Source organism: Anomaloglossus baeobatrachus, chromosome 1, assembly GCF_048569485.1.
Source record: "Anomaloglossus baeobatrachus isolate aAnoBae1 chromosome 1, aAnoBae1.hap1, whole genome shotgun sequence".
In the NCBI taxonomy this organism is placed as follows: Eukaryota; Metazoa; Chordata; class Amphibia; order Anura; family Aromobatidae; genus Anomaloglossus; species Anomaloglossus baeobatrachus.
In genome coordinates, this window is record NC_134353.1 from 865,408,819 (window position 1) to 865,432,132 (window position 23,314).

Consider the following 23,314-nt stretch of genomic DNA (forward strand, 5'->3'; position numbering starts at 1 on the left):
TGTTTTACCTTCAGAAAGCATCAGCCTGTGATTCCATGCTGTCCTAGCTGTATACTCTCTTTACTTTCTTCCCTTCCCAGGAGCTGTGGTATGATCAGACCATGTCCCTGTATGGTCAGACACGGCCATTACACAGTACACAGCAGGGACACATTTATAACATTATCTCACCAAAGGAACATTTTTATTTAACACATCCAATTGTGGAACTTTTTGTTATTCCAAGATATGTGATCATTGAACAATCCTTTTAAGGCCCTTATAAACATGAGATAAAAGTGGACTGAAGTAGCCAATCTTCCTAGGAACAATCAACCATCTAGTGTATGGATGGAGACCTCACAAAAGTTGAAATCAACAGCCGATTTTTTTGTTTGGTAGGAAGAAAAGGCTCTGCCAGATGAATCTGCCAGTGGCTTTACCGCTCTCAGAGAACACAGGAAAATATAACTGAGCCAAGTATTCCAGCATATGGGGGAGTCGGGAGTAGAGATGAGCGGTTCCATTGAGGCTCGGTTCACCGGTAGCAACAAGACTAGCTCTACAGGCTCGAGCTTGACCCGAACCCCAGATCAAGACACTGATTGGCAGTTTGAGTCTCCGCCCACATACAGTCAGCTATAAGTAGATCACTTCCAGGGGAGGGTGGGCGTTCTTTTTCAAACTTTTTTGCACACTACATCTGATCATGCTGTTGTTACTCCCAATGTGAGCCATTCACACACTGCAAGTGGCTCGCACAGGGCTGAGTACCAAGCGTACCCGAGAACAGCGAGGCTTGCGTGAGTTTTGTCCCGCACGTAAAGCATCCGAACCCCAAACCTTGAATTTTAAATTTGGCGTTTGGTTCGAAAACTAAACCTCAGGTTTGCTCATCTCTAGTCGGGAGAGATAGTTTTGGCCAAACAACCATTTGGCCACCAGGTGTTTAAGGCTTCATTCACACCTCAGTTTTGTTTTAGTGCTATCAGTTTTTTCACAAATAGCAGGTGTATATATGACAGTCTGTGGGGCTGTTCCAAATGGTAGACTTTTTCCTCGGATTGCAAGGACCGTGGCGCAAAGTCGCGGACACATGTCAGTTATTGATTCGAATGTTGTGCAACTATGTGTCTATCGGACAGTGGGAAACATCTGATGCCATCCATGTGCTGTCCGATTTTCATTGACTGATAGAAAGTAGAGAAACTTTTAATTTCTCATCAGTGAAAAAAACTGATGAAACGCTGACCAAACTGATGAGAATCACTGATGAGACGCTTCCGTTATTCTAATATGTAACAAAAATGATGTCTGAATGAGACCTAGATGACCAGCAATATTCAGAACCCTGAACACAAAGCTCATAGAAGGCACAGATGCAATTACTTCTCATCAGTGAGGAAAAAATATATGCGGATTACATCTATTGTATATCACATTTCTTTTCTCATACAGAACCGCACACCAGCAGAAAGAATAACTATGGGTCCACATCATGGAGCTACAGTAGAGTGAAATCAATGGAAGGTCCCTGATCAGGAACTAGATATGTAAGTGACCAGCAACTGGAGGATGAGCACTGACTAAGGGATCGGTCACACAACCACGTCTCATTTTACATGTGTGTAAAGTGGACAGTTTTTTTTCTCATGTCATCCGTATTGACTGTATTTGGCATCAGTCTTTTATCAATTTTCAAAAAGTTTAGGTTAAAAGGTATATCCGGGAGTTTAAAAAAATAAATAAAAAATATGCCAAAGCACTTACAAGCAGGTAGTTGCCACCTACCTGCCTGCTGTGCCCGGTGCTGTTCTTCACTACCACAGAGCAGTAACAGACTACTACTACTACTGCCGGTGATACAGTGGTTTAGTCAATAGAGTGGAGGCTTCTTCTCCGCTCTTCTCTGTAGACGGGACAGGACATCAGTCGTCATGCTGATTGGCAGCCGACTCCCGCTGCCGAACTGGGAGAGCCGGCTATCAATCAGCATGATGTTAGCTGTCCTGCCCAATCTACAGAGCAGGTGCTCTGTTGACAAATCCTCCTTATCGCCGGCATGAGCGGTTTGTGCTGGCAAAGAACGGTTCCGGCATAACAGGCAGGTAGGTAGCAACTACCTGCCTGTTAAGTGCTTAGGCATATTTCTATATTTTAAAGTCCTGGATGTACAGTTTAACCTCAAGTTTTAAAAATGGGTAAAAAACAAAAAAGCTGCTAAATCGTCGGCAGGAAACAACACATGCACAAAGCCCGAACGTATCTTTTTTTTATCTTTTTTTAGATATTCCATGTAAAAAGTATGTCTTCTGAGTTTAATCCATATTTAACGGACTTTAATGGAGGAGCCTGATCTGCAAAATGGATGAGAATGGGACAAGGTCTGAGTCTCGCCGATCCGACACACAAATTCGGTGTTAAAATGGATGTGAAGAATGATTAATGATCCTGTATGGGTAAAAACATGGACAGCACAAAGACCACAATGCATGCGCGAATGTAGCCGTAGGTCTGTATGACAATGAAACGCTTCCCATGTTTAGCCCTCATCATGAGAGCTAGGTCATGGACTTGTCACTGTGTATCCCGGTTAGTCTGTAATTAGATGATGATGATCTAGAACTAGTCACGGAGCTTAGCATTGTTCATGCATTAGTGCTACATGAGCTCATACAGTCCAGCAAGCCATGAGCTCAGAGTTCAGCTCCCTGGTGGGAATGAGGTCCACCTGTAATAGACCATACACCCCACACTGGTTTAGAATATCACATTTATACAGATATTATTTGGTAACTATTAATAAGACCAAGACAAAGCAGGGCATATTTTACGCACATAACACCAAAAACAAGGATACCTAAATCCAAATGGTGGACAAAAACCTTTTAAGAACGACCCTTAATCAAAAAATAGCATCAGGTCGTCCCCTAAAGTCATCCCCTTCCCTTTACTGTCAGATTGTGAACCCGAGCCCAGTGTGTACAGTAGCAGGAAAACTTTTCACGTGTTAGTGACTGCACTGTCTGCTAAAAACTACGCAAACAATGAAAAACACAGGAATGTGAGGACGAGAAGCTGAGACAAGTCAATATTCCGTCAAACTGTTCATATTACAAAATAAAGCCTCTTTGTTGTCCGGACTGGGTACGACGTGTTCTAACAAGCATGTACAAGAAAAATACCCAACTTTTTTCTTTACCTTTGCGTGCGTCGGAGCCTGTTCCTGTTCCTTAAGTGAGGCAGCGTAAAATTAGACAGCACGGTCCAGAAATTGGAATCTGACATGTTGAAAGGTGACACCAAGTCGATGGTTTCAGCTCAGGCAACGTTCGCTTCCATAATACGGAATAACAATGTCCAGAAGACTTTACAGCTGTGTGAGAACAGTACGGAAAAGCCCCTCAACTGCAGAAGACCCCAAGGATTCCACCACCACGAGGCGGCTCCTGGTCCATATCCTCCCAGATCTCCCCTACACATACACAGCAGAGCCTACAGTGACTCCATAAGGCAGACTGACCTCCTGTTCAGAAGGCGTAGCCCTACAATTAGCCTGGCTGAGGCTCAGTGCTTCCCTGAAAGCCTGTACTCTGTATGCGCCTCAGTCTAAGGTACCTTGTCATATGTTAGGCAGATACCATTCATGCACTCCCACAGGGGAGACACATGTTCCTGTAATCAATCCACCAAGGAAGAGATCACTTTCGCTGTGATTTTAACATTCACTCCCTCCACCAGAAGGGAAAAGTGCACACAGGAGGAATATATACAGAGGCTAAAAACAAGACGCAGGGTGCAAAAACAGGAGAAAACACACAGTTACGTCCCCACATTGTCATCAGCTGCTCACAGGGACTTTCACAAGACTTAAACCTGCCACCTTTGATCTCTCGCTAATAGAGTAAAAAAAAAAAAGAATTAAAATTACAAAATTCAGACGAAGGCAAAAAAATAAATATAAAAAAAAAGGAAAGGCATAAAAGAGCTTGTGTCACGCAGGCACGGGATGGTAGGAGGCAGTCCTGTGGGTAATGTGCCACATTGTAGCATGTTTGTTACAGATATCGGCTGGTAAACACTACGCCGATCCTACAGTTGTTGACTCTGGTGAATTGTGTCAGATCTGGAGACTCAATAACACAGATAAAGAAGATTGAGCACCCAGAATACAGACGAGAAAGGGGCGGCCATGTCCTTCAAAGACAAAATACTGTATTAAACAGCCTAGGATGAAATCTCCGACAGCCGTTATGCATAAATATATACAAAAAAGAAATACAATTAGATTTATATTGAAAGAGCACCGTGATTTAAAGGATAGGGTCAAAATCACTGATGGTTAAAATTGTTAAAATTACAAACTACTCAAAAACAAACAACTTTGCAACTTACTTAAAAAATCCTCATCTTAAGAACACATTTTTATTTTATTGTGTACTGCTTGTTGTCTAGGTTACCGTCCACCGCTGCATTCTACCAGCAGTGGCTGAGCATTTGCAGTGCATTCAATAAATTCAACAGCTGATCTTTTTGTAAATAAAATATAATAAAATGGACAATTTTAATGCCCCGGGGCTTCTCCCACATTGCAAAGTCGCCTCTGCTTGGAGCATCAAGGAGTGCACAGCTCGGGTCAGCGCCACAAGCATGCTGCCAGGCTGGTCTATCAATCTTCAGGAGAGCACAGCTGGAAGATACAAGCCGGGAGGCGGGAGAGCTGCGCTGCCCCAAGGATGAAACATGGAGGAAAAAAACACAACTTTAAATAGGGTGCCTGATCTATAGGGACAGCCTGTAAAGTAAAAAAAAATATCCATACCTGCAAATACAGTGGTGGACACAGCCTGAACATGGCCCCCGTGCAAGAAGAATATATGGGCACTTTGAAGCCCCAAGAGCTCATAAAAATGCAAACTGGCACCTAACTTGGAGGTAGAAATGGGCCCCCTTACCCTTTGGGACCCTGTGTAGCCAAACAGGTTGCACCAATGGTATGTCCATCCCTGTGCAAATATATACAGATACATACATAGTTAAAGGGAGCCTGTCACCACTTTTTTGGCCTATAAGCTGCGTCCAGCACCACCGGGCTCTTATATACAGCATTCTAACATGTTGTATAGAAGAGCCCAGGCCGGGGGTATAACATAAAAAACACTTTATAATACTTACCTAACGGTCGCTCGGTTGGCCAGATGGGCGTCTCCGGCGTGTCCTGTGCCGGTGCTGACACTTTTGGCCATCTTTGTTCTCCTTCTCTAGCCGCGGTGCATGACAAGTCCGACGTCATACACACTCGCCGGCATTCAGGTCCTGAGCAGGGCAGGTCAAAGTATTGTAGTGCGCCTGCGCAAAACTGGCGAGTGTGTATGACGTATCCGCGTCATGCACACAGGCTTCAGTAAGAGGACGAAGATGGCCAAAAAAGGCGGCGCCGGCACCGGAGAACGGAGACGCCCATAAGGCCCACAGCGCGACCATTAGATAAGTATTATAAAGTGTTTTTTATGTTATACCCCCGGCCTGGGCTCTTATATACAACATGTTAGAATGCTGTATATAAGAGCCTGGTGGTGGTGGCCGCAGCTTATAGGCCAAAAAAATGGTGACAGGTTCCCTTTAATACGTCTGAAAAAAAAGAAATGTGCAAGTTCAACTGTTCGTTAACAGCCTTCAGCTTGATCTCGAGCCATGGTGACTTCAATTGAGGGTGGGAAATGAAAAAGGAAGGGGCAGGGATATTTTGGTGTAAAAAAAGTGAGGGTGCTTTCTTGATCCATATCTAAATGTTATGGCTCTTTACACATTAACTCTTTGTTAAATGCTGCTTCACAATGTCTTAATTGGGAGAATATGTTTTGTTTTCAATATGTTGCAACTTTTGTTGCCTGACTTTTTTTTTCCACAAAAACGGAATTTTTGCCATTTTGCTGCTCTAGTAACTTTTTAACAGTGGCAGGAGGAGAAGAGATCTGTCTGAGGACTTAAGAACCAAAGCATGGAAAAAATATCAACACTCTCCAGGTTACAAATGCATCTACAGAACGCTTGATGTTTCTTTGTCCAACATAATCAAGATCCTTACAACCCATGGTGCTGTAGCTAATCTCCCTGGATGTGGATGGCAGATAAAAATTGATGAAAGGTTGCAACGCAGGATAGTCTATAATAATAATCAACCCCAATCAAAATCCAAAGAAAGTCAAGCTGTCCTGCAGGCTAAGGGTGCAAAAGCGTCAGCACAAACTATCCGTCCACATTTGAATTAAATCAAATGCTATGGCAGAAGATCCGGATGGACCCCACTACTGACACAAATACATAAAAACGCTAGACTGCAGTTTGCCAACATGTTCTTGAGTAGGCGAAAAGCCTTCTCGGACAGATGAAACCAAGATAGAGCTTTTTGGTAAAGCACAGAATTCTACTGATTAGAAAAAATGAAATGAGGCCTACAAAGAAAGTACACAGGACCTACAGTCAAAAATGGTGGAGGTTAAAAGATGTTTTGGGGTTGCACACAGTCAAGGCACTGGGAGCCTTGACTGTGTTCAAGGCATCATGAAATCTGAAGATTACCAAAGGATTTTGGGTTGCAACGTAGTGTGCAGTGTCAGAAAGCTGGGTTTAGTCCTAGGTCACTCCAGCAGGACAATGACCCCCAGCATACTTCAAGAAGCCCCCAGAAATGGATGGAAACAAAACACTGGAGAGTTGTGAAGTGGCAGCAATAAGTCCGGATCTAAATCCCATTGAACACCTGTGGAGAGATCTTATGTTGCTGTTGGGAGAAGACGCCTTTACATATGAGAGACCTGGAGCAGTTTGCAAAAGAAGAGTCCAAAATTCCAGGTGAGAGGTGGAAGAAGCTGATGGTTATAGGAAGTGATTGATTGCAGTTATTTATTCCAAAGGCTGTGCAACCAAATATTTAGTGGAGGGTGCCAACAATTTTGTCCGGCTAATCTTTGGAGTTTTGTGTGAAATTACGTCCAATTTGCCTTCTTTCTTGTTGTTTTTTTTTTTTTTGTGCTCCAATACACACAAAGGAAATAAACATGTGTGTAATAAAACACGTGTAATGGCAATAATTTTATGTAAGAAATACGGTACTTTCAAGGGTGCCAACACTTTTGGCCATGACTGTATAAAGACATGTTCCGTATGGCATTTTAACATTGCACAAACCTCTAATTCTGTGTGTATGGCTGTTTTGTATGGATAGGATATACATAGGGCTCCCTGTGGACATTTTCAGCTTATCTTGTCCACCATGGACAGCCTGTATTGACAAGTTCACATTAACCATATGTAAATAGTGTCTCCCGCCTGCCATGGTCATTCAGATCAGCATTATAGTTTATAAGGGATCTTCCTAAATTAACATTTTTTATGTTGCCACCGGCACGTATGCTAAAATTAGAAAAATAATCGGCAGTCCTTAAAGGGAAACTATCAGCATTTTTTTGCCCATAAATATGAGAACAGCGTGACGTAGGGGCAGAGACTCTAATTCAATCAATGTGACACTTATTAGGCTGCTTGCTACAGTTTTGATTAAAAACAGTTTTTTTCTGCCACAGATCTAGCAGTTCTCTGAAAGCTGAACCGTGTATAACTCCACCTACACCAGTGATTGGCAGCTGTCTATGAAGTATACACAGGAAGCTGCCAATCAGTGGCACGGTCAGGGTTACACAGAGCTCATGAATATGGAGGATTACTTGGCAGCAGGGTTACGAGTTCCCCAGATATAATCTCTGCTGATAAAACTGTGATTTTATAAGACCTACCCCGAGGAGCCCACATTGCTGGAAAGAAGGTCTCCACATTAGGCTGATCTCAGATTAAGCAGTAAATATCTGGTGACTGATTTAAAAAGATCAGCGGAGAATAGGGTCTTACAGGCAATGCTCCATGGGAAAAAACTAAGCAACTTATCTCTACTGAAAAAGAAAAGAAACTATCTTGTAGAGTTGTACCTAGGGGACGTAGAAAACCCTATAAACCAATGTACAAAATTTTTTATAAATCTTACTTATAACATAACCATTAATAAATCACAGGCCAGAAAGTTATAAATGAAAGTTAAAAAAAAAAAAAGGGTTGTCAGAAGGCGACTGTTTTAAGAGAGCCCATCTTTACTGAAATTTAATGCAAGCCTGTAATCACTGTGGAAGGGGAAGGGGAAAAAAGAGCGAGATCGGGAGCGGAAAGGGAGTGCGAGATCGGGAGCACAAAGGGAGAGCGAGATCAGAAGTGGAAAGGGAGCAGAAAGGGAAAGAGGTCGAGGGAGGGAGCAAAAAGGGAAAGAGGTCGAGGGAGGGAGCAAAAAGGGAAAGAGGTCGAGGGAGGGAGCAAAAAGGGAGAGAGCGAGGAAGGGAGCAAAAAGGGAGAGAGCGAGGGAGGGAGCAAAAAGGTAGAGCAAGAGAGGGAGCAAAAAGGAAGAGAGCGAGAGGGAGCAAAAAGGGAGAGAGCGAGAGAGGGAGCAAAAAGGGAGAGAGCGAGAGAGGGAGCAAAAAGGGAGAGCGAGAGAGGGAGCAAAAAGGGAGAGAGAGCGAGAGAGGGAGCAAAAAGGGAGAGAGAGCGAGAGAGGGAGCAAAAAAGGGAGCGAGAGGGAGCAAAAAAGGGAGCGAGCGAGAGGGAGCAAAAAAGGGAGCGAGCGAAAGAGGGAGCAAAAAAGGGAGAGAGAGCGAGAGAGGGAGCAAAAAGGGAGAGAGAGCGAGAGAGGGAGCAAAAAGGGAGAGAGGGAGCAAAAAGGGAGAGAGGGAGCAAAAAGGGAGAGAGGGAGGGAGCAAAAAGGGAGAGAGCGAGGGAGCAAAAAGGGAGAGAGAGGAAGCAAAAAGGGAGAGAGAGGGAGCAAAAAGGGAGAGAGAGGGAGCAAAAAGGGAGAGAGAGGGAGCAAAAAGGGAGAGAGAGGGAGCAAAAAGGGAGAGAGGGGGAGAAAAAAGGGAGAGAGAGGGAGAAAAAAGGGAGAGAGAGCGAGAGAGGGAGCAAAAAGGGAGAGAGAGGGAGCAAAAAGGGAGAGAGAGCGAGAGGGAGCAAAAAGGGAGCAAGAGCAAGAGAGGGAACAAAAAGGGAGCGAGCGCAAGAGGTAGCAAAAAGGGAGAGAGCAAGACAGGGAGCAGAAAAAGAGAGAGGGGGCAGAAAGGGAAAGAGAGAAAGGGATCAGAAAGGGAAAGAGAGGGATCAGAAAGGGAAAGGGAGATAGATCGGGAGGGGAAAGGGAGAGGGATCAGGAGGGGAAAGGGAGAGGGATCAGGAGGGGAAAGGGAAAGATAAGGAGGGGAAAGCGAAGGGAAAGGGAAAGCAATCGGGAGGGGAAAGGGAAAGATCAGTAGTAGAAAGGGGAAGATCGAGAGGGGAAAGGGAAAGAGCTCGGGAGAGGAAAGAGGGGTAAGGGAGAGGTGTAAGGTGGAACGGATGACAGAAAAATAGAAGGGTAAAATATTGGAAAAGAGCAAGGAGTGGAAAGGGGGTGCAAGATAAAAAAGGAATGGGGAGCAAAATCTTTTCACCATGTGGTCAAATCACCCATATGGCTGAAAATGAAAGGACAGGATAAGGATAAGGACAGGATAAGTTTTCAAAGTTCCTAGCGCAAATTTTATAAAATAGATTTCATACTTTGGTTGTAGCTCCTTGAAATAACTTCTCCCTTTTTAAGTGCAGAATAAGGACTGGGAAGTATATGTTCTATTTTCTTCAAATCCTTATTCTGCACTTAAAAAGAATAATTAGGAGTGAAGATGAAATAGGCACCTATGGGCTCATTTTACACAAAAAGCTTTATGTCTACATAAAATCTATCCTCTCCATTGCACCCATGACAAAACAGCAGTGATGTACTTAAAACATGCAATAAACGTAAAATATAATTCACTTCAGTCTGAACCTGTAGCACATGCAGTGTTATTTATGACATCAGTCAACGCTGTGGTTATTTCGAATAACCAGTGCACAAGTGTACAATTGTAAACAATTTAAGACCATTTCCAAACGCTTTACTGCAATATGTAGTCCCATGCACACACTGATCATTCAAGCAGCGCCCTTAAAGGGGTGGTCTACTACACAGCATAGTGGCCACACATCGATGTAAAGCTCATAAACAAGGCTTTTCTCAAATACCTTGTATAGTCAATTGTGCCTCTGAGCGGAGGTATTGTGGTCCACTCATCCACATCACGTAACTCCACAGTTGTGACCTCTGAGATCCCATGATGTCACGTCAACTTCCAGTTGACCCGACATCACCGAGGCGGGACCCAGCACCCCTGAGTGACTGGGCTGAGGGCGGAGTTTCACCACTCATCACAGCCCAACATCGTTCCTGCTTGCGGCGCTCTGCAGCGAAGAAGAGAGCCGGGAGATGCTGCGCTGTGACAAGCGGTGAAACGTCACCCACAGCCCAGTGACTCAGAAAGACTGGGACCGCCTTGGTGTTGTGGGTTAACTGGAAGTTGACATGACCTCACAAGATCTCAGAGGTCATGAAGCCCAGGGGGGGGGGGGGGGGTCACATTATGGGGATGAGCAGACCGAAATATCGCCACTCAGAGGCAGAACTCAATACAAAGTATTTGAGAAATGCCTTCTCTATGAGCTTTACATCGATATGTGGCCACTATGCGGTGTATTGGACCACCTCTTTAAGGCCAAAGGCACCAAAAAAAAAAAAAAAAGTCCACATGGAAAAAGTTCACTATTTTAAGAAAAAAAAATGGGAATTGCAGGTACATATATTTTAAAAACTCAAGATCTAACACTGACTGTCAATCATCGCTTTTGTGATGGGGTAAATTGAACTTGTCTGAACCATAATGGGACATATCAACTTACGTTGATCCTGTACGTTAGTGGCGCCGCTTTTAAGGACTATATTCTGTTTACTTGGTATTGAAGATTATTGTATTAGGCACCAAAATTGGATCAGGATAGGACATACTCCGCATTATACGAATCTCTTTATTCAATACATTGTTTTCATTGATGGTTGAATAGATCCATTTAACTAAATAGGGCCATGTGCTGTCCAATAAAAAAAAATAAAAATTGGACAGCACTCAGATATTCATACGGATGTGCGAATGCAGCCTTAATCTTTTAATTAGACATGTTTCTTAACCTATTAACTAATAACCTGCCAGGCAAGACAGACTGAAGGATTCACCCCCTTATCTTTGTCTAGGGTGTGGATATAGGGGAAAATTAACACTTCTTTGTACCCTGCTGTATACATGAATCGCTCCTTACATCATGCTGCTTCAGAAAACCTAAGAGAATATTAAGTTTATTGACATGAATATTTCTGGCTGAAAAATCCACATTAAAACCCTGAAGTTTTAAGAGCATTTTATTGGTGTAATTTTTCTTACATGTTTTTTGTACACAGGGATTTTTTTTTCCTTATTTTTTTATATTCAGTGATCAAATCAAACATTATTTTCAAGGAAAAATGCCTGAGACATGTTGATTCTTTTTTAATCATTAAAATGAAGAGGAAGCTTATTAATAGAAATGGTTTTTCATGTGAATTTGAGGAAATAATAAAAGTTAAAAAAAAATAAAAAAAGCTCTTTTTGAAACTATCCTACGGTGATCATCTGGGTCAGAAGACGCTACTTAACGCTAAAAGTCCCAGAAATTTTGAGCTCCCCCCTGAAGTCCCGAAAGAGGGTCAAACTGAATAGAACTAACTAGAAACGAAGTGGCTAAACTCAATGGAAAACAACAACCTCCTGTGGTGCGACAGTAATGGCCTTAATTACAGAACAAAAGACAGTGATTATAGGATGTTAGCTAAAATCCTTCAGGTCATTTGACCCTTCTCTGGGTTCCAAAGTTAGAAATGTTAAATGACCCCTCTCTGGGACTTCTAGTGTTAAACACTCAATATCCAGTGTGAAGATTTCCATCTGTTGGAGCTAACACTTCTCATGGCTGTTGGCAAACAATACTTCAGCATTTACTTCACTGTAACCCAAGAAAAAAAGCATGTCGGTGATAAAGGTGTGAGAGAGACCATGAGGTGAATGAGTTTTGGGCCAATATCATCTTGTATATCGCCCTTTTTTCGATGGGTGACCAAAACATGTTGGAACCTTCGAAAACGTCCTGAATACAACAGAATGAACACTCAAGCGTTCACTATAGGCCAAATACTCAGGTTACGAGAAAGTCAATGGTCTTCAAAAGTATTCCAGGTGACACACATACTGTGCGCCTGTCTGTAATGTGGGCAAACGCATTGACCGAATGGAGCCCACCAATATCCTCTAAAGGAAATTGGGATAATTTTTTACATAATAGTGTGAAATTGGCCAAAAAGCTAGGACGATGGTGGAACAATCTGGTGAATGATCGTTTTGTCAACACAACCAATCACATTTTAATCCGCAGTCAGTCATACAAATAGGTCAATAATGTTCAATGAAACTGGGTGTATCATCTTTCTGAGAACCTTCTGGGATTATTTTTGAAACATTTTTAACTTATCCCCATTTTGGTCTGCTTTAGATTACAGTGTACGACCACCATTGAAAGGAAATAAACTATCTCCTGAGGTCCAAAATATCAGGGATCACCAATGTGCTCCCTGCCTTATAATAACCATGAATATGCAAACCACAGAGGCATCATAACAGCCAAATATAACCTCACACTTTATATTCCCACACAATCGCTCATGTCTCAATATAGATGCCTAGACCAACCTGTAGCCATATTTCTACAACTACTCCCATGGGGGTGTACGGATGGAACAGGGGCTGCTAGGCTGACCTTAAGACTGGGGCCCCTGTGCTCTCTCTTACCTTGAAGATAGACATTGTGGTGGCTAGGTTCGAGCCTCAAATGTGACCCAGTCTCGTGTCCAAGCCCTAATACTACTTCCCCCCCCACCCTAATACTACTTCCCCCCCCCCCACCCACCCACCCAGGGAGTGGGCCGGAAACCGAGTAACCAAAACTCTATAAACACAGACAAGAGTAAACAAAAACTCAGTACACTGTGCTCAAACTCAAAAGAGGGACAATATGTGAACTGGGGAGTAACGCAAAAGGGGTAGGAGATAAATACACAACTGGAGAACTCACATACGACGCTGAACCCCGCAACTTGAAGATCACCATACAACTGGATAACCACAGGAACCAGTAAGCAAAAAGCTATATCCAACACTCATCACCAGTATCCAGAACCTTATAAAGGCTGGATATGGTGATCAGCAGCCTGAGCTCCCAGCAGATGATCACAGGCCAGCAGAAATTAACTCCCACTGGAGAGCAGTGAAGCAGGAACCAGCCGACGTCCATTAGAGGCTGAGTAACTAAAGAATCCCAGGAAGTTTGTCAGACACTGCAAAGTGAACAGATTCCGACACCTCCATGACACCCGGCAATGCAGACCGCATGACAACTACTTGTCCAAATTATCTCCCAGACATACAAAAGAAATGTTCAGGAGAAATTCCATCTAGAGCATTTTAATAACGTTAAAACTTGAGCTCTATAATGGGCACAAAAATAATATGAACACAAGACATAACCAGTCTCCACTGGCACCACTAATCTGTGGAAGGGTGTGGAAAAGGAGCGAACAGATAAAAATGCAACCCAATATACTTGTATTGTTTTCAAGTGCAACGTTAAAAGAGTAACCCTCCTTTATTATTTTTTTTTATTAATCAATAGTACAGTACATGTGAAAATAAGTAACTTTGTAATATATCCTATCTATCTAAGATATTGGCTTCTCTCTCCTCCTGGACTGTTCTTTCATTGTCAATTCAAAGGTCAGACCAGCCTTCGGTGAAGACAGATTTTCCAATTACTGAGATAGGAGGTGAATGTTGGTACTAAGGTCAGGAGAACTTGCAGCAGAATGTCTGTCCCCGCCTCTAGCTCCTCCTCCTCCATAGAATTTTAAAAGCACCAATTGCCACCTCCTATCTCAGTAATAGGGAAATCTGTCTTCACTGAACATAGATTTTCTTATGAATTGAGACAGACAAATCCAGGAGGTGAAAGAATCAGCTTACAAAGTTTCATATTTTCATGTGTAGTATTAATTCATAAAGTAAAAATTAAAACTACAGCCATGGTTTAAAGGTTTGTCCCAGAAAGCCTTTGCTAATATGTTTGGGCTACTGAAAGACTTCAGCTGCATATTAAAACACACTCAGTATCGCTGTCTGGTGTAAGATTTTATTCGCACTTTCACGTCAGCGTCTCTGTCCAGACAATGCTTATTATGAATAATCAGAAACAATGACGGGAGCAGAGCTAAATACTCGAGTGACGCCAGGAAGAAAAAAAATCACAACCTGCTTGGAAAGTGTGCTCCTTGTGCAGACATGTGAAGCAGTCATTGTTCTGCTGTTGCAATTTTAATTTTTTTATGTATTTTTTTTTTCTGAACAGCAATTATGGTTTTTAACCACACATTACAATGGACTGGTGCATGCAGCTGTAATATCAGTATGCCAACATGTATTCCAAAGAATTAGATATCCAATTAGAGAATAACTGGAAATAAACTATTATGATTGAAGAGTTTCTGCATTAAGTATATTTTCTTTAAAGGGAACCTGTCACCAGGATTTTCTCTTATAAGCTGCAGCCACCAGGAGTGACTTCGGTATTCCAGAATACTGTATATAAAAAGGGCCTAGGCTCTGTATAATATAAAAAAGACCTCTATTATACTCAGCTGCGGGATTGTCGGGTCCGATGAGTGTCCATGCCATAGTCTGGGGTCTAGTGCCTTTTCTATCCTGTGCAGTCACTGTCCTCCTTTGCTGCTTCGTGTGGATGGCGCCTCCTACATCACTCACATAGAGGCCTCCATTGCACTACTACGCATGCACACACTTTTCTCTGCCCTGCTGAGGGCACATCAAAGTATTGTAGTGAGCATGTGAAAGTCAATTATTTATGTAGATTACAGTACTTTGGTTGCTCTCAGCAGGGCAGAGAGAAGTATAGGATGCGTCATCCACACGGAGCTGGGATGGAGAATGGCGATGGAAGGAAGAGAGGAGGCGCCAGACTGAGACCAGGCCAGTATTCACACAGCAGTTTCTGCTATTACATGTATTCCCCTTGCATAGTCACTGGTGTGTGTCGCGGGCGGGGAGGAGGGTGACAGCACCGCGCTCACCCCTCTGCTCGGGTCCGGCTGCTGCTGCTCAGTGGTGGCTCGAGCGGTGGGCCGGATCCCGGGGGTTCTCGAGCGGCACTCCTCGCCCGTGAGTGAAATGGGGGGAGGGGGTTGTTTGGGTGTTTTGGGGATTTATTGTCCGTGACGCCACCCACGGTTGTGGTGACTTGTTAACACCACCGCTGCTCTGTTTAGGAAGCCCGGGAGTGATGGTGCGGAGCAGCCAGTTGTTGATGAGCCCCTCCGTGGGTAGGGGTAGTGGTGCTCCCGGGGCCCAGGGATGGACTTGTGATGGTGGGCCGGTGGGTAGGGGACCCTTGGAGGTGCAGGGGCGCAGGGGGCAGCGCTGTGCCTTGCGGCACTGTGGTACTCACTCAGCCAGTAAACACAACACAGTTCTCGGTAAACAAACGGCTGGTTGGACGGGTCCCTCGGACGGTTCACGGTGCTGCGGTTCCCTGCAGTTAGCGGTGACAGTCTCTTCCCTGCACCTTTGAAATGTCTGTTTGGTAGCGATGGGTTCCCACCGGTTACCCGCTCCCCGGCTACAATCTGGACCGGAGGAGCCACTCTCTTGCCCGCAGGCGCCGGCCCTGGGAAACTGGTGCCTTGGCGGTGGCGGCGTTTCCCCGTTGTGGTTGGACCTTTGCCGTCAATCAGGACTTGCTTGTTGGGAGACAGACGTCCCCTTCACTAACGGATTTGGCAATTTACGGCGACTCCAAGCCTTGCCGGGATCCGAAAGGCCCCTGCCCTGGTGCTGACTACCCTTTGTATACTGCTCCAGACCCCCGGGCACACAGCCTCTGTGGTCCTTCCAGCAACCTCCAGACAGTCCCACTGCAGACCTTCACCGCCGTCTGCTGACCTTGCTGACTCCGTCCGGGCACACAGCCACAGACTAACTTCAGGCTGTCACTTCCACTGATCTTTTACTTCACTCTAGCTCCCTCCTGAGCTACGCTCTGTTCACCTCCTACTCCTTCACTCCACTCCTCTTAACTGTCCCTCACTCAAGCTCTGCCTGAGTTAAACTCTCTGGTTCTTCCCGCCTCCAAGGGCTGTGAACTCCTTGGTGGGCGGACACCAACCGCCTGGCTCCACCCCCTGGTGTGAACACCAGCCCCTGGAGGAAGGCAACAAGGATTTTTAGGTTAGCTTGTGTACCTGCAGGGAATGTGGGGTGCATGTGGTGTTGTGACCTGTGACCCCTGGCTTGCCCAGGGCGTCACATGTGCATACCTTATCTCCCCATAGTGATGTTTTTTTAGGTTTTTGCACCCAGTTCAGACTTAGAATGGTGTTCGAAATGTTATTTCTTTATTTGTTAGTAGTCTTTCGTTTGTGAACCCGGCCCCACCCACACCTTGCCGGTCCACATTATAGATATATAGCCTGGGTCTCAGCTTCCCATACTTGGTAAGTTTTTGAACTGAATGAGAGGACACACATTAGCTAGGGACCCCAAAAATAAGAGAATATCGTGAAGAGGTTTTGGGGCTCTGTTGCATTGATCAATTCAATAGCTAAATTTCTCTTTATTCATATTTCATGGCAGTAATGCAGATTCCACTTATTTTTTCATTTTTGCATGTAGCTATTGTATTTTTCAGGCCAGTATTCACACAGCAGTTTCTGCTATTACATGTATTCCCCTTGCATAGTCACTGGCGTTCATACCTTCTCTCCATATATAGACTGAGACCAGTGACGCTCATCAGACCAGACAGCCCTGCAGGTGAGTATAATAATATAATATAGTATTATATACATTATACAGAGCGGCCTGGGTACTTTTATACAGTATTCTAAAATGCCAGGGATTTCTTAATACTTGATTGAATCCATTTTGCTTTCTATATCCTGCAGGTTTCCAGTGCCAGGGGATACAAAGCAGTACAAGAGAATCACCAAACCACCGCCATGCTTCATTGTAGCCATCACAGAGGCACTGCAATGCTTCATTGTAGCCATCACTGTAGGCATCACCAAGACACCACCATGCTTCACTGTAGGCATAACCAAGCCATCACCATGCTTCACTGTAGGCATCACAAAGGTACCAGAATTCTTCATTATAGTGATCACCAAGTCACTGCAATGTTTCATTGTAGGCATAACCCAAGGTATCAGGATTAATAATGGGAAAACTCACAGATATCCGGGATCGGTCGGACTAACCGGAATTATAAAAAAAATGGACCCGGCCTGGAATTGATCCCAGATATCTTTCCAGATGCCGGTCCCCATAAAAGTCTAGTGGGACCAGAATCCGGCAATTAAAAAAAAGGTGGTAGACAGGATAAGGGGATAGGAGCAGGTGTGCTATACTTAGCGGAGCTCCGGCGCGGCTGTAACTGCTCTCGCAGCCGCCCATTCACTTTCGGGGCCGCTCATTAGGCTCATGCATATGCACTGCTTTCCCTGCCCACTGGCATCTATGATTGGAAGCAGTCAGACGCTGTCATTCAAGGTGGTTTCGCATCTGACCGCAACCAATCACAAGCGCTGTGTGTGACGCCCTGGTCAAAACCAGGTAGTCACAAATAGGCCCCCACATAACACCTTCCCTCACTAGGAAACACACAGCCAACCAGCAAACCCTAGTCACCCCCCCTAAGGGACAGACAGACACACCAGTGGGCGTGACCAGGCGGTTGGGACACACCCACCCAGGGGTCCACACAGCCCAGGGCGGGGAAGCAAGTCAGTTTGTCTTAGAGTTCAGTTTAGAGAGGAGTGTGGGCTGGAGCTAGGGGTAGCTCCAGCAGTCAAGTCCAAGTTGAGCGGTGCCAGGGTAGGAGCCCTGGTGCCTTGGCTAGGAGGCAGACGGTGGTCTCCGTCAACAGGAGACGGGAAGACGGCTTGGTGGAACCGAGGTGGACCAGGCCAGGGTTGTAGCCCACCGGTACCGACACGGGGAACCGACCCGGAAACCGTAGCACAAAGGGAGGTACTCTGACCCTGAAGCCAGGAACCAGAAACAAGTGGAACTGGTTAATTAACTGATTAAGGCCAGGACTAGAGGTCCTGTCCCACCCAAAGTCCCTCATAGAAGACAACAGCCCACCGATTAGGGATAAGAGGTCACCGCCAGGGCCCATAGATCCCACGGGCCAGCGTCTGCGGGCACGGCTCCTTAGGCCACATCCAGCCGGGAGCGGACTCCTGAGTTTTATACTGGGAAAGTCCACCTTACACAATGGTGCAAGAAAAGGATAGAGACCACCAGCCGGGTGGGGGATCCCGAACGCAACCGACTGCGGCACCTGCCACCACCACCTTGGTTTACCAGAGACTTGTGTGTTTTACTAACAGTGCGTACACCAGCACCCCCTGCGGTTGTCATTCCCCCTGCACCAGAGCCACTTTCCCTGCCCACAGAGGGGTTTACATCTTGCTGCACAACATCTCCCCCGAGTGCCCCGTAACCGCAGTGGTGGTGTCCCACCTCACCACACACCGTGGGTGGCGTCACAAACCTATTATGGCCTAGCCCATACATCTACGTCCCCCATTTTATTTGGCGTGTCCGCGAGACCCCCGGGTCCAGAGACCCTCGAGCCACCACCCCTGAAGGCCCGGATCCGAGCAGCCTTGGCTGCTGGCATGGGGGTGGCACATATGCATCATGTGTGAGTGATGCCCTGCATTGTGCGCGCTGCAGTTAGTGTATGATCGGCTCAAATTTGGCTTCCATTCAGCATTCAGAGATGTCTCTAAAAAAAACCCCCACAAAACACCGCTCACCCACCTCTGGAAATGTTTTAGTTTTGGCCCATAGCAAAACACTTCCGGCAGTGGGTGGGCGGTGTTTTGTGGGGGTTTTTTTTAGAGACAGCTCTGAACCCTGAATGTAAGCCAAATTTGAGCCAATCATACATTTACCGCAGGGCGCACAACGCAAGGCGTCACTCACACACAAGCCCAGCGCTCGCTCACTATGGTGATGTTCATGTCATTTTCCGAGCCTGAGCCTAGAGCCTAAGGTTCTCTCAACTCTATACCCAAGCACATTGATGCTCGCTCTAGTGGTCAGCATACGTAAAGCACCTGAACTCCAAACTTGAAAACTGGCTTTATTTTTTTTTTTTTAAAAAAAAAGTCTGTGTTCGGTACGAACAACAAATGTGACTGTTCGGGTGCGCTCATCCATAGTCATCATCCATGCCGTGAGTATCAGGGACCGGAGAAACTGATCTGTTATTAAAACTGATATGTATATGAATTAATGATACTTTATAGGTCAGTAGATTATTCCAGAAAAAAAAAACGTTTAGCCCAAGGATGTTCTACTATAACCTAAATCTTGGGAAACTGCAGCAATTCATCCAGCAATGCATGTAAATCGGTTATTTTACGTCTCACTTATACTCCAGAAAGAAGCTGTGCAAAATAACGACTACATTGCAGATTTTATTAATCGGAGGCATATTCATTATTCATGCCGATAGTCCCACATTAGCTCTACTTCATTTTAATCCAGCTGATCCACATGGTAATGCAGATGCAGTAATAGAAGCCATATTGGCTGTCGATTATTTTTCTCTTACACATGTATTATCAAAAAAATTCACACGAAAAAGCTTAAGGTTATAAGAATTGAAATTTAGGAAATTCCATTTTCTTTTAACTTGGAAAAATAATACTGCAAGCTTCAGCTCGTATCCTAACCAGCGCACCGTCACCGCGCTCAAGACTCCAAGTGCACAACTCTCTGGCGCCTCCTGCTGCTCCAAAATATCCAACCTTCAGATGGAAGTGAACGTGGCTCCTTCCCACAGCTGTTTAATAAGATGTACGTGTCATGTTACAGTACAAACTCCCCACGGTATTGACGATCTCATCTGTTTTTTTAATGCCGGTGACCTCTGGAGAGCCGGCTCTTGCAGCAATCACAAGATGACCTGTTAGTATTTAAAAATATATCCGCTTTTGTAACTCGATAACGGCCTCCATGTCCGCCTCGGCTATTGCTTAAGTAGCTATTTAATCTAGACTGCAGGCCTCTGGACTCCCTGACACTGTTTGCGCCCCGGGGCCTTCTTTTGATAATTGAGCATTGTAATTAAATATCAGTGCTCCCCTGCTTTACCCATAACTCAGCTGCGCAGCCTCCGGTAATTCACCGTGCAGGTCGCTGTCTCTTTAGTATTCGGCGTAGTCATTTATGGAAAATAGAACAGTCAACATGAACGCAAGCAATTCCAACAAAAAAACGTATCTGTACAAAAGGTAAAACATGGTTTTATTTTACAGGCGAAAGATCACCCCCTGATTATGAAGGGAAATATTTCCAATGTGCTTCCAAGAGCACAATTTCCACCATTACAGTGGATATTCATATCAATCAGAGACGGATATGCAGTACCTGGCCGAGGGTAACATCAGAAGACTGGCCAGCTCCGAAACTGAACCTTTTTGGACACAGGCTGCCGCCGCCGGCTTCGAAACCGGTGATCGGCAGAGGTGTATGGAGTCGGCCCCTGGCCAATCAGATATTGATGACCTATCCAAAGAATAGGCCATCAATGTTAAAGTACTGGCCAACCTCTTTAAGGATCTAGCATGTCCAAATTCGGACTGACGATTCTTTTGTTCTCTAGAGATCATCTAGAGGAGTCTGGCAGCAACCCTCTGAGAACAGAGCAGTGCCACTGTTTTTGGATGAGGGAGTCGGGTGAGAAAACTGCCAGCCGAACAGAAAGCCTAACCATCGTTCCATCGACAGAGTAAGAAAATTATACAAGGTTACTTACTCTTGAAAGAGGTCTAAGGCAGGACAACAGGGGAACCAGTAACAGGTTCATGGGCATCCAAAGGCTCACTATTGTGCAAGAAGGGAAAAAATAAATAAAAAGACTATCCCAGCTGCGCTGATCTGGCTTGATATACAGGGGGTGAAATAAGTTTTGAATAAGTCACCAATTTTCTAAATAATATATTTCTAAAAGGTGCTATTGACATTAATTTCTCACCAGATGACAGTACCAACCCATCCAATCCACACAAGCAAAGAAATCAAATCATAGATGTCCATAAATTAAATAATGTGTAAATGAGAAATGACAGAAAAAAAACATTGAACACACTTTCGGACATTGATTTAACACTTCGTACAAAAGTCTTGGTTGGTGATGACCGCTTCAAGACGCCTCTTGTGTGATTTGGGCCCATTCCTCCACATACACACTTCTCAAATCTTGAAGGTTCAGTGGGTTCCTTCTATAAACTCTGAACTTTAGTTCCTTCCATAAGTTTTCTATTGGATTCAGGTCAGGTGATTGGCTCAGCCATTCTAGCAAATGTATTTCCTTTTCTGAAACCAATTGAGAATTTCCTCAGCTGTGTGTTAGGGATCCCTGTCTTATTGAAACGTCCACCCTCGTTTCATCTTCATCATCATCTTGGTAGATGGCAACAGATTTCTATCAAGAAAATCTTGGTACATTTGTCCATTCATCCTTAAAAAATCATATCAAGTTCGCTAGTACGGTATGCTGAAAAACACAACTACACCATGATGTTCCCATCATGCTGAAAAACAACCCCACATTTCCTATGTTCCCTGATTACTCTTTTCCCTTCTATGTCTGAAATCTTGCGGGGAGCACCTGGCCATGGGGTTTATGGTGAAATAATGCTCTTTCCACTTCCAGGTTATGGCCCCACAAGTGCTTCCATGAGCCATCAGTAGTTTAGAAATTCTTCTGTAACCAATGCCATCAATATATTTAGCAATAATAAGATTGCTCATTGGTTTTACCAATCACGAGATGTTTCTTGTGTGGAATCTTGGTAATGAGAGACCTTTTAATAGGACATCAGGTGAACCAGCTGATTTCTTTTCAATAAGTGGCAGGATTGCTTTCTAATTACTGATAGATCTCAGCTGGTGTTATGACTTTCCATGGTCTTTTGCAGCTCTCTATTTTCATGTGTTCAATATTTTATTCCTGTGTAATTTCTCATGATTACGCATAACTTAATTTATGGACATCTATCGTTGGATTTCTTTGCCTGTGTGGATTGGATGGGTTGTTACCGACATCTGTTGGGAAATTCATGTCGATAGCACCTTGAGAAATATATTTACTTAGAAAATTAGTGACGTGTTCAATACTTATTTCACCCGCTGAACAGGTTTGTGAGAAAATATTGAGTATGTTGTTATTTAATCATTTACACCTCTACTGTTTCTGTGGTTATTGGTCCAGTAGGCGGTCCCATCAGTGATTGAGAGTTATCTCAGTATGTATAATTATATACAGTGCTGGCCAAAAGTATTGGTACCCCGGCAATTCTGTCAGAGAATACTCAGTTTCTTCTTGAAAATGATTGCAATCACAAATTCTTTGGTATTATTATCTTCATTTATTATGCTTTGCAATGAAAAAAACACAAAAGAGAATGAAACAAAAATCAAATCATTGATCATTTCACACAAAACTCCAAAAATGGGCCAGACAAAAGGTATTGGCACCCTTAGCCTAATACTTGGTTGCACAACCTTTAGCCAAAATAACTGCGAACAACCGCTTCCGGTAACCATCAATGAGTTTCTTACAATGCTCTGCTGGAATTTTAGACCTTTCTTCTTTAGCAAACTGCTCCAGGTCCCTGAGATTTGAGGGGTGCCTTCTCCAAACTGCCATTTTGAGATCTCATGGGATATGGGATTCAGGTCTGGACTCATTGCTGGCCACTTTAGTAGTCTCCAGTGCTTTCTATCAAACAATTTTCTAGTGCTTTTTGAAGTGTGTTTTGGGTCATTGTCCTGCTGGAAGACCCATGACCTCTGAGGAAGACCCAGCTTTCTCACACTGGGCCCTACATTATGTTGCAAAATTTGTTGGTATTCTTCAGACTTCATAATGCCATGCACACGGTCAAGTAGTCCAGTGCCAGAGGCAGCAAAGCAACCCCAAAACATCAGGGAAACTCCGCCATGTTTGACTGTAGGGACCGTGTTCTTTTCTTTGAATGCCTCTTTTTTTTCCCTGTAAACTCTATGTTGATGCCTTTTCCCAAAAAGCTCTACTTTTGTCTCATCTGGCCAGAGAACATTCTTCCAAAACATTTTAGGCTTTCTCAAGTAAGTTTTGGCAAACTCCAGCCTGGCTTTTTTATGTCTCGGGGTAAGAAGTTGGGTCTGCCTGGGTATCCTAC

At 44.4% G+C, this 23,314-nt stretch overlaps 1 protein-coding gene across 10 annotated transcripts in view; it reads right to left on the reverse strand.

The window, feature by feature from the left end:
- The window catches only part of MAST4 (microtubule associated serine/threonine kinase family member 4), a 775,598-nt gene that overhangs the window by 222,651 nt on the left and 529,633 nt on the right, over positions 1-23,314 (reverse strand). For 2 of the 10 annotated variants that reach the window (XM_075326018.1, XM_075325992.1), the window contains exon 1: positions 3,182-3,585. The exons of the other annotated variants lie outside the window; for them this stretch is intronic. In XM_075326018.1, the coding sequence (XP_075182133.1) occupies positions 3,182-3,267 (86 nt within the window). In that variant the 5' untranslated portion in view covers positions 3,268-3,585. Of the gene's footprint in view, positions 1-3,181; positions 3,586-23,314 lie in introns of those variants that run through there. 10 annotated transcript variants of the gene reach the window in all.